The sequence below is a fragment of the Eumetopias jubatus genome, unplaced genomic scaffold, assembly GCF_037043125.1.
Source record: "Eumetopias jubatus isolate StellerSeaLion01/CBP00866 unplaced genomic scaffold, mEumJub1_p1.0 scaffold_5, whole genome shotgun sequence".
Taxonomy (NCBI): Eukaryota; Metazoa; Chordata; class Mammalia; order Carnivora; family Otariidae; genus Eumetopias; species Eumetopias jubatus.
Window position 1 is genome coordinate 124,998,387 of NW_028274811.1, and position 12,106 is coordinate 125,010,492.

The following is a 12,106-nucleotide window of genomic DNA, read 5'->3' on the forward strand; positions in this document are numbered from 1 at the left end:
CTCTTGGTTTCAGCTCAGGTCATGATCTCATGGGTTGTGGCATCAAGTCCCACGTTGGTTTCAGCGCTCAGTATGGAGTCTGCTTGAAGGATTCTCTCTGCCCCTCCCCCCATTCTCCCTCTCCCTCTTTCTCTCAAATAAATAAATCTTTAAAAAAAAAAAGTAATAGTATAAGGACAGGAAACAGATCAGTGGTTGTCAACAGAAAGGTGTAGGAGAACTTTTTTGGAATGATGGCATTATTCTTACCGGGCTGTATAGATTTGTCAAAACTCATTTGAACTATATACTCAAAAAGGATGAATTTTAGTATATGTAAATTATACCTTATAAACTGATTTAAAAACAAACTCAGCAGATGGTTAGTGAAGTGGAAAATGAATTTGAACTCTCTGTATAGGACACAACATCTGTGTAATAGGGGTTCCTGTATACCCATACCAAATTGTGGATAGTAGCTATCTTTGGAGAGAGTGAGTGGAATATGATTGGCACATAAGAAATTTCAGCTATATCTGAAACATTTTATTTTTAAAAAATATTAATTGAATATATCAACAATGTTAATATCAGACAAGGATGAAAAGTCAATACACGAGTGTTTTCATATTATATTCTATATCTTAAAGCATGCTTTAAATATTTCATAATATAAAAGTCCCTAAATCTCCAGTTCTATCACCTGTATCTCCTTGCATTTTACCTTCTGGGACATGTCCACATTAATACAAATACTTATATAGTAGAAGCTAGATTGTAGGACTGTTTTTTATCTTTTTAAAAAAAAAATTTATTTAAACTCAATTAGTCATTAGTTTTTGATGTAATGTTCAATGATTCATTAGTTGCCTATGACACCCAGTGCTCATCATATCACATGCCCTCCTTAATACCCATTACCCGGTTATCCCATCCCCCCACCCACCTCCCTTCCTGCAACCCTTAGTTTCTTTCAAACTCAACATCCAAAAACCAAATAATCCAGTCAAGATATGGGCAGAAGATATGAACAGACACTTCTCCAAAGAAGACATACAAATGGCCAACAGACACATGAAAAAATGCTCCACATCACTTGCCATCAGGGAAATACAAATCAAAATCACAATGAGATACCACCTCACACTGGTCAGAATGGTTAAAATTAACAAGTCAGGAAACAACAAATGTTGGCAAGGGTGCAGAGAAAGGGGAACCCTCCTACACTGTTGGTGGGAAAGTTTTGTATGTTCCTGCCTTTTTTTTTTTTTTTTTAGCTTTATGACATAAGTCATTTTTACTAACTTTATTTAAAAAATACTGTGGTGGGGGCACCTGGGTGGCTCAGTCGGTTAAGCGGCTGACTCTAGATTTCAGCTCAGGTCATGATCTCAGGGTCATGAAATCGAGCCCTGCATTGAGCTCTGCTCTGGGTGTGGAACCTGCTTAAGATATTCTCTCTCTTCCTTCCTCCTGCCCCCCACCCATGGTCAATCTCTCCCTCAAAAAAAAAAAAAAAAAAAAAAAAGATAAAAAAATAAAGTAGCAGAATAGTTATTAAATTTCTGTCTAGAAGTTGCCTTGTTTTGCCTGTCAACCAATATGTTCACTTTTGATGATTAGGTTTTTCAGGTAGGAAATTTTACACTACAAAATAGGATCAGCATAATATAAATTTTAACTGTTTTACCTGATTTTGTATTTGGTAGATCCCATTGAAGAAGAAGATGTAAATCTGCTATTTGGTTCAGTGCAAGAAGTACTGAAAGCAGCAGTTATGGCTGATGCAGATATTCTGTCAGAGACATTTCAGCTTCTGGTAAATTCCGCCAAGGACTTCAGTAGGAGGCTGCGGGGCTTAGTGCCGGTTGGCTTGTATCTTCCGGCTCCTCCATTGTATTGTCCTCAGCCAGCCATTCGCAGTGAAGTAAGCTTAGTGCTTAATCTTTTAATTAATTTAAAGTTGATTTTTTGTCCAAATTTTAAAATAATCAACTTGATAATAATTACCAGCTTAAGAATGCGAGCTCTGAAGATAAACTTCCAAATCCCAGCTTTGCTGTTTATTAATGGTATAATCTTAGGCAATGTACTGAACTACTTAAGTTTCCTTATCTGTAAAATGCAGATGATGATAGTACCTGTAATAGCATTATTGTGAGGATTAAATGAGATATCCTGTAAAAGCTTTTACCTTAGGGCCTAGGACACATAGTAAGCAGTCAATAAATGTTAAAAATATTGCAATAATAAAACAAAATCAAGAGGGCGCCTGGGTGGCTCAGTCGTTAAGCGGCTGCCTTCAGCTCAGGCCATGATCCCAGGGTCCTGGGATTGAGCCCCGCATCGGGCTCCGTGGGAAGCCTGCTTTTCCCTCTCCCACTTCCCCTGCTTGTGTTCCCTCTCTCGCTGTGCCTCTCTGTCAAATAAATAAAATCTTAAAAAAAAAAAAAACAAAATCAAGAGAGTTCTCTATATCCAGATTTTAAAAAAATAGACATTTGTTTAGGGTAACAAATAATGAATGTCAGAATTTAGAAGCCATACATTATTTCAGTCTTTTATTTACCTCATTGTCTGCCTCTTTGGAAAGACTTACTTACTTACTTTATTTTTATTTGATAGGTCATTTTTTTCTCCTGCACTATTCAATTGATAGTTCTGTCATAAATAGCAATATGGGGGCGCCTGGGTGGCTCAGTCATTAAGCGTCTGCCTTCGGCTCAGGTCGTGATCCCAGGGTCCTGGGATCGAGCCCCGCATCGGGCTCCCTGCTCCGCGGGAAGCCTGCTTCTCCCTTTGACCCTCCCCCTGCTTGTGTTCCCTCTCTCGCTGTGTCTCTCTCTGTCAAATAAATAAATAAAATCTTTAAAAAAAAAAATAAATAGCAATATGGTGTTCCTCTCAGGAACTTTTTCTCTGCTCTCATGACATTACAATTAGCTGGTTTTAAGATTTAAAGTATTAATGCAAATTATTTACTTTTAAATTATTTTAACATCTGATTAATATTTTGAAGTGATTCTGATATTGTTTCTTTACTACTTACTGTTTTAGTATTAGCAACTTCTCTGTATCTAGTTTTTTCTTTTCTTTTTTAAGAGTTTTTATTCTATTATTTGTTATATTTAAGATTATGTTTCAATAGGTTAAAAATATTTCATTTATTGATATTTCAAATGTAATATGTTGTATGTGGAAGGGATAAATAGTTCATTGTGTTCTCAGTAATTCGTCTTTTCTGTCACATCTGAGTCTTCAGTATATTGGCTTAGAAATTAGGAATAGCATTTTAAGGTATTTTTGGAATATGCTATGCTAATATTAGTTTGAGTGGTTATGATCCTTAGTAGTGATTCATTTTATTAAAATAATCCTCAATGGTAGGATTTCTAAATATCACTCTAAATCACTCTATATCAATTAAAACTCTTTGGGTTAGAAATAATAGAAAACTCGGTCCAAATTGGCTGGCATAATTAAGAAGCCCAGTAGTAGGGTAACCTTCTGACTCAGTTACGTTAACATAGATTGGAGCTCTTCCTCTCTAGTTTGTTTTCTAAGGTGTTAGCTTCAGCTTAAGGCTGGCTCCCTTTGTGGGAGCAGGGTGGCCACCAGCAGCTTCTAAGGATACCTTGTCCATGTCCAGAGGGAGAGGGAAGGGGAGAAAGAAAAACATTAGAAGTATTTCTCCCCCAGTATTTCTCTCCCTCAGGGTACTGAGATTGACTCTTGGCTAGGGAGAATGCAGGGTTCTGTTTGGCAGTCCATTAGTACCATTGGAGTCAGGAGTGGTGGGCTTTAACTGTTGTAGGGAAAGACTTGGGTTTAGGGTCAGTTTAGCTCTTTACACTGTTTGAGATGAGAGAAATATTTCTTTGACTCTAGAAATAGCTATAGTTGAAATCTCTGAGGCCATTCCTCAAAATTTCCCTTATAAATCCCCAGGAACATTTCGTTTGAGAAACACTATATTTATTTTCACTTTAACCCTTTAAAATTTCATATTACTAGCTACTAAAATTAATTGTTTTATTTTCTTCAGGAAGATGGTGATGATCTTCTTTTAAAAGCTGAGAAAGAGAACCGCCAAAAGGTGTCTGGAATCCTTCAGCGGGTCCTCTTGCTTTTCCGGGCAGCTCGGTGTTCTTTTCCTGTGGCACAGTGGTACATCTTGCAGTTGAGATGGGCGAGAAAAGTCATGCAGAAGGTTTGGAAATGTCTTAGTCACTTATGTGCTATGTTAAACTATTTAAATCTACTAATACTTATTCATATTTACAAATACTTAGAATCATGACACTTTCCCAAGGAATCCTACCCTATAAATCCATAGATCTCAGGTTTGTTTATAATAAGCAAGCCTGTCATCCCCTTCTGCACTGACTTCAGCTGAGCCATAGCTGCATCCTTACCTGATGTGCGGCCAGACGGGACATCTGCTCATATGTCTCTTATCCAGCTGCAAGTCCTTTGTAGGCCTGTTGTCTATCTCTTTGAAATGTGGAAATAAATATTATTAGCCCCAAATATCTTTAATTTGGCCCTTGATTAAATGTTTTTAAGTAGGCTCTATGCCCAGTGTGGAGCCCAACACGGGGCTTGAACTCATGACCCTCAGATCAAGACCTGAGCTGAGATCAAAGAGTCGGATGCTTAACCGACTGAGCCACCCAGGCGCCCCAGCCCTTAATTATATTTAAAAGAATTTACAACTTTTTTTAGTAGGAACCTTTAGAGAGACTTTGAGAAGTTACCAAGTTGTTGTTGAAAATTAGACTTTTTTTTTAGAAAGAAAGGTTTGTAAAATTTGCTTACAGCTACCATAAAAATATAACATGAAATTGTACCCTTTCTGTATCTTGTCATCCCAAAGTTGTTTCTAAAGCTTGTTTACTAAGAAGGGCGAAGAGTTTTCCTGTGTTATTGAAAGATTGGTTTTAATAGTTTCAAGATCTACTGAGCCTGTTTATTATAGGAAACTTCATTTTTAAAAAATTGTTTAAGGAAACAGTTTTCTACAATGAAGTTGGAAATTAGATTTGCATAGAAGTTTGATCTTATGTACAAATCCTGATGGTAATCTCACTTAATCCAGCTTTAACTAATTTAGCTAACGTTAAGACTTTAGTGACATAGCTGAAGACATGCCTCCTAGGAATAACAGGCCATCGACTAGAGCCTTTGTGTGTAGTCATTGCTACTCTCCCCAGTGCCTCGTGTGACTTGACTTGTGGCTTATATTTAAGGCTTGTTGTCAATCCCTGGGCTATATACAGAAGTGACCCATAAATTCCCCTAATTCACTATTCCTCAGATTTATGTGATTGTTTTATTGTTAGCCCATGAATTTATTGATCTTGGGAGAGGTACCAAAAATGTGGAGATCCATTCTTACAGAAATATTTATGATTTATAAGTGATTCCCTACCTCCTTCATTTATACTTTATTGGGCATAGAATCTAATCACAAATTTGGTTGTAGTAAATTGATGTTTTCTAAATTGGTTGGAATAGTGGAACACTTGTTGCTACCAAAATTATAAGGTCTTTATTCATGAAAGCAAAAAAATCATATTTCTCCTGAAGTTGCATACCAAAATATGGACTGTTGCTGTAGGAATCTGAATGCTTGACAGGGAGCAGAGATCGGATTACAAAAAGCTCTTGGTGTGGCTAAGAAGTTTGTGCTGGTTGTTAGCAAGAGGTTTCCCCTGAGCAAGTGATCCAGAAGACAGCAGGGCGAAAAGCTATGATGCCTTTGTGATTTAATCCCAGAAATCAGTACAACCACTTTGTATTCTGTTGATTAGAAACTAGTTACTTAGTATGATCTACACTCTAGGTGAGGGAAGTTAGGCTCTACCTCTGAAGGGATGAGTTTTAAAGAATTTGTGGACATATTTTAAAACCACCATACTATTATGCCAATGTTAACAGTAATTCCTTATTAATATCTGTTACCTGGTCCATAATAAAATTTCCCTGATTTTGAAAATGTCTTTTCTGTAGTAGGTTTTTTGGAATCAAGGTCCAACTGAAGTTCACCCATGTTTGGTTATGAGATTATAGGAAGGACTATATTATCAAGTCTGACTCATAAGAATCAACAGACTTACCCAGGGTCAAACTTTATACCAGTGATTTCAAGGATATCACTAAAAGACACAGGTGAAACCTGCAATGGCATATGTTGTTCTCAAGGTTTTTCTTGCTGTGGAAGAATGTGATCTGGCCTCTGTTTAACATCATGACACAAAAGAGTATCAGTTACTGAACATCTCCTTTTTTATATCTCTTTAATTATATAGCTTGTGTGACATTTTCAGTGAGCCATGCTCCAGAAATCCATGCATCCTAACCAACCTAGCTAGGCTCTGTACATCTAGTAAATACTGTTCAGTTGTTTGACAAGAAGTCTGTCATTAGCATGCTTACAAGGGGATTTGATAAGATCATGTCTTTATGAAGTGAATAGAAGAGGGAGAAAGTAGATTACAAACCTGCTGCTAATCCTTTTGTTTTCAGGTTTATGTCTCTTAGATTCCTTTTCTTTTATTCTGTAGCAGTTTCCTTTAATTTCTTTTCTCTTCTTGATTTGTAGAGAAACATGGTAATTTGTCCTGTACCGTATTCTGCATGTGTTTGATAGTTTATCCATTTAGTACCATTTAATTTATTCCTCTTTCCTTTTATTTCCCCATAAGCTATTAATTACTCTGTACTCATTGAGGTACAGAGACTTGATCAGGTTCACATTTTCTTAGAAATGGGTCCTTCATAGATGGTATGGTATACTTCCCTGTTGCATCATATCATGTGACACATAGGACTTTTTATCTCACTTTTAGTGATGGGAGAGGGATTCATGACTTTGGGTTGTGTTTTACCCACTCATGTTCTCTATCAGCCCAGCAACTTTTTACCTAATTGAGCATTTATTGATTATCCTTGCTGGAGTTATTACTTTATTAGGAGTTGCCAGATGGTGACTTTCTAATTTTGTCATTTAAGTTTTTTAAAAGTTATATAGGTAGATATAACTTTTGTCATATTTATTTTTAGGTACTGCACATAGTTTTGTTTTGGATGAGAGATACTTAAACATTTTTTTTTCCTTTATTATGCCTTTGGGGAAAGTCAGGACAAATAGCATTAAATTCTTTTTATATAGGCAAAACTGAATGATGAAAAAAATTGGAAAACTTTTCTCTTTTTGTGACGTAGCCTAGTGAATTTCTTTTTTTTTTTTAAGTTTTTATTTATTCATTTATTTATCAGAGAGTGCACAAGCAGGGGGAGCGGCAGGCAGAGGGAGAAGCAGGCTACCCGTTGAGCCAGGAGCCCCATGCGGGACTCGATCCCAGGACTCTGGGATCATGGCCTGAGCCGAAGGCAGATGCTTAACCAACTGAGCCACCCAGGCATCCCTAGCCTAGTGAATTTCTTGAATTAAATTTGTAAGCTAAGTTTCTGAAAGTACAGCTCACTTCAGAGATATTTTCTTACATAGTATAGGAACCATGCTGTGTTTTCCATTCTATATGCCTTATCTTACCTGCCTTGTTTGTTCCTTTATAGCTTCCTCAAAAATAGATTTAGATGACTGATAATTAACATATTCTGTCATTCTTTCAGATTCGAATGAAAGGATCCCTTCCTTCATTGAGTCCTTTCCCTCAGTCATTACTTAATTATTGTAAAGGAGGTGTAGCATTCTTTCGACGTGGAGCAGCTGGAGACCACAAGCTTGATGAAGTTTCCATTAAAGCAATAGGTTTGTCCAAAATGAACTGCTTGCTTAGAAATTAGGCCTAAATATTAATAATGATATAAACAGTTGATTTGGGGAAGTTTCTATACAATGGAATACTATATTGGCAATGAAAAGACAGTATGTGTATGTTACCACCATGGAAAGATAACTGGGATACATTAAGTGAAAAAAAGACCTAGGTTCAACACAGCATACATAGTATGATTATATATGTCTTTGTGTACTTTTATTGCTTTTAATTAAAAAATTGATAGTGGAAAGTATGTTTCTAGTATTGAAAAATTTTAAACTGAGTTGCCTATCATAAGGGATTTTCCAAATAAATTAACTATACAGTATTAAGTAGAGCTGTGTGTATTGGTTTTGAACATTATCTACAATACACTATGAAGCTTAAAGCAAGTAAACTTCTAGTAAAGAGTAAGTTGTTCACTCTAAAAATGTTTTTAATATTTTTATGCAACTGCCCATGCATGAAATATTCTAGAATAATGTACATAAAAATTCTGAAAGGATTTTCATGACTTTTATATAAGGTGTTGTCAATGAATGTATGTTTCTTTTATAATCAACAAAATAAGGACATTTATTTTGGAAAAAAAAAGAGCAGGGATGAAGTTGTTATTATATGAATGTACATACTCATCCAATTTTTCATATTTGCATTCCCGATTTAGGTTGCTTCAGAGAACTTTGTGCTTTGTGTTGGATGCTACATATTCGTGATAAGTTATCCTACAGTTGCAGGCAGTATCAGAAAGCAAGAGAAAATGTGGAGGGAAAAAAGGTATTTACTTGCACAAGAATAAGGGAAATGAACAAATATTACTTGGGAAATTATTGCTTGATAGAAGATTTTACTGTTAATAACAACCTTTCTTTTGAACTCATCCTGATCTTTCCATCTAAATTGAAAAGGAAATGTATATCTCAATATCCTTTTAGGACCTCGAAGTGGAGTTTGATTCTTGTATGGTTGAGCACTGCCTCAGTGCCGTGGAGTGGGCGTACAGAATGCTGCCCTTCTCTCGGTTTTCTGATATTGAAGAACTTATTCAGGATCTAATTTTGAGCCTTATTGGAGAACTGCCACCAATCAGAAAGGTAATGTGAATGTAGGTGAAAACAAAGTAAATGAAAATCAGAGACTTTAAAGGATTTTTGCTTTATTTTAATTAAGAATGATGTTGCTCATAAAACTCACTTTTTTAATTTTTCTGAAGGTAGCAGAAATTTTTGTGAAAGCGTTTCCCAATCCTGAAGACATAAGGGTTCCTTTAAGAGAAAAATATCACTCTCTTCAGCAGAGACTCAGACACTGTGTTGTGAAAGGTAGTATTTGTCATTTCTTAGATATCTGATAGATGAATTATGGAAGACTCTCGTTTTCTTTTGAAAGCATGTAATTTCTAGTGCTTATGTTTTTATGCATTTCTCCTTTCTTTGAAGATAGTATGAGAAGGCAGAAATGAGCACTCCTCCATTACTGAGGCACCAGTTTTGCTTTGGAACCAGACAAAGCTGACTTCATGTCATGGCTCTGTCAGTTAATAACTGTGTGACTATAGGCAAGTTTCTCAGTCTCTATGGGTCTCATTCCCTTATTTGTAAAATGGGTATAATAATACCTACTTTAGGAATGTGTATTAAAAGAGGATTAAGGGGCTTATGCGTGACTCAGTCAGTTAAGTGACAGACTCTTGATTTTGGCTTAGGGTTATGAGATTGAGCCCCATGTCGGGCTCCTCGCTGGGTGTGGAGACTGCTTAAGATTCTCTCTCTCTCTGTGTCTGCCCCTCCCTCTGCACGCTCTCTCTCTCTTTCTCAAAAAAAAAAGAAAGGATTAAATAAAATATATAAAATGAGCATATAGCTCTTTGCATAATGCAGATATTTTATTGAAAACTAGTATTCTTGGGGTGCCTGGGTGGCTCAGTTGTTAAGTGTCTGCCTTTGGCTCAGGTCGTGATCCCACATCTGGCTCCCTGCTCAGCGGGAAGCCTGCCTTTCTCTCTCTATCCCTCCCCCTGCTTGTGTTCCCTTTCTTGCTGTCTCTGTCTCTGTCAAAATAAATAAATAAATAAAATCTTAAAAAAAAAAAAAGAAAACTAGTATTCTTCCTCTTCTTTTATGGTTATTTGTATTGCTAATTTTATCCTATACATTCAAGGTGCCCTTGTGGAAACTTTTTTTCTTGTGGTTAAAATATACATAATATAAAATTTGCCATTTTTAAGTATACAATTCAGTGACATTAAATACATTCACAATGTGGAAAAAAAATTTTTTTTTTAAGATTTTATTTATTTATTTGACAGAGACACAGTGAGAGAGGGAACACAAGCAGGGGGGAGTGGGAGAGGGAGAAGCAGGCTTCCTGTGGAGCAGGGAGCCCAACGTGGGGCTCCATCCCAGGACCCTGGGATCATGACCTGAGCTGAAGGCAGACGCTTAATGACTGAGCCATCCAGGTGCCCCACAATGTGGAAATTTTTAAAGAATTCAAATTACCCTCTTTTTTAATAACTATAGTATTTAAGTCTAGTTGTCCTGTGATTGTACATTATTGCGTTAATATATTTCTAGTTTATTTTTTTATTTATTTTTTAAAAAATTTTATTTATTTATTTGAGAGAGAGAGAGAGCACATGAGAGGGGATAGGGTCAGAGGGAGAAGCAGACTCCCCGCTGAGCAGGGAGCCCGATGCGGGACTCGATCCTGGGACTCCAGGATCATGACCTGAGCTGAAGGCAGTCGCTTAACCAGCTGAGCCACCCAGGCGCCCTATATTTCTGGTTTATATTTTTCTTTATACTTCTTTGACATTCTTTAAAATGTCCTGCTTATGTATAAGAATGTTTAAAATTTTTTCTGTAGGCAGCCTTGAAAACCTTCCCTTCCTAATGTTTCCTGTTACTTGAAGTCAGAAAGGTGTTCTTGTTTCTTTGGCTAAAATTATACTCATTTTCTCTTATTTATCACTCTTGGAATGGAAAAATTATAGTGATTCTTTTTGTAATTATCTGTCTGATTTTTTAAATTTTTTTTATTTTATTTTTTTATAGATTTTATTTATTTATTTGAGAGAGAGAATGAGATAGAGAGCACGAGAGGGAAGAGGGTCAGAGGAAGAAGCAGACTCCCTGCTGAGCAGGGAGCCCGATGCGGGACTCGATCCCGGGACTCCAGGATCATGACCTGAGCCGAAGGCAGTCGCTTAACCAACTGAGCCACCCAGGCGCCCCTGTCTGATTTTTTAAATAGTTAAATTACTTCTTTTTAAAAAAGATTTATTTATTTATTTGAGAGAGAGAGAGTGAGTGCAGGGAGAGAGGCAGAGGGAGAGGGGGAGAGAGAGAATCTCAAGCAGGCTCCATGTCCAGCGCGGAGCCTGACATGGGGCTCCAGCCCATGACCCTGACACCACGACCTGAGCTGAAATCAAGAGCCAGACACTCAACCAACTGAACCACCCAGGTGCCCTGAAATAGTTAAATTACTTCTTAATTTTTTGTTTTCCAGGGCGTATGTTCTTATGATGGAGTCTGGATTCTGTCCCTTTTATTGTTCTTTAATGGACCTTCTCTAACTTCTGCAGTTCTACTTTAAAGTGCGGACCATAGCTTTCTTTACTTTCTTTTTTTTTTAAAGATTTTATTTATTTATTTGACAGAGAGAGACACAGTGAGAGAGGGAACACAAGCAGGGGGAGTGGGAGAGGGAGAAGCAGGCTTCCTGCAGAGCAGGGAGCCCGATGGTGGGCTTGATCCCAGGGCCCTGGGATGCTCACCTGAGCCGAAGGCAGACGCTTAACAACTGAGCCACCCAGGCGCCCCGGGACCATAGCTTTCTAACAAATACTGAAGAAAGCATGCTCTGTAAGAATATGGAAATAAATCTTAGTCATCAGTTGGATTCTGTGTTCCCAGGAGGGACTAGAATTGGGTCCCCCTTTGTCTTGAATGGAAACATTTTAATTTACTCTAAGGCCTTTTGTTTTTTCCTTTATAGGTCCCCAAACTGAGGAAATGATGTCTGTTATTATGCATTCTATTCATAAAGTGAGAGCGAAAGCCCTAAAACGTGTGCAGAGAAATATAGGTTCTTTTGAGATGAATATCTGGGAACCAGTTGAAGAAGAAAAACCAGCTGAGGTTCCAGGTTTTGATAGGTTTTCCCTAGGAACTAGTTTGAGCAGGAGCACACTCACCGAACTGGGGAATTCTCTAGTCCACAGTGAAGCAGATGATACAGCAGACACCTTCTCGGAAGCATTGTCAGTTGAAGAAAAAAGTAGGATATGTGTCTATCAAAGGTACAGTTGAGATCTCTCTCTTTCTTTTTTTCAA

At 37.2% G+C, this 12,106-nt stretch overlaps 1 protein-coding gene across 1 annotated transcript in view; it reads left to right on the top strand.

The window, feature by feature from the left end:
- Positions 1-12,106, top strand: part of CPLANE1 (ciliogenesis and planar polarity effector complex subunit 1) — a 122,636-nt gene that overhangs the window by 32,185 nt on the left and 78,345 nt on the right. The window contains exons 18-24 of the mRNA XM_028098015.2: positions 1,689-1,906; positions 4,025-4,189; positions 7,618-7,756; positions 8,434-8,543; positions 8,702-8,860; positions 8,980-9,088; positions 11,769-12,072. Coding sequence (XP_027953816.2) covers positions 1,689-1,906; positions 4,025-4,189; positions 7,618-7,756; positions 8,434-8,543; positions 8,702-8,860; positions 8,980-9,088; positions 11,769-12,072 — 1,204 coding nt within the window. The remainder of the gene's footprint in view (positions 1-1,688; positions 1,907-4,024; positions 4,190-7,617; positions 7,757-8,433; positions 8,544-8,701; positions 8,861-8,979; positions 9,089-11,768; positions 12,073-12,106) is intronic.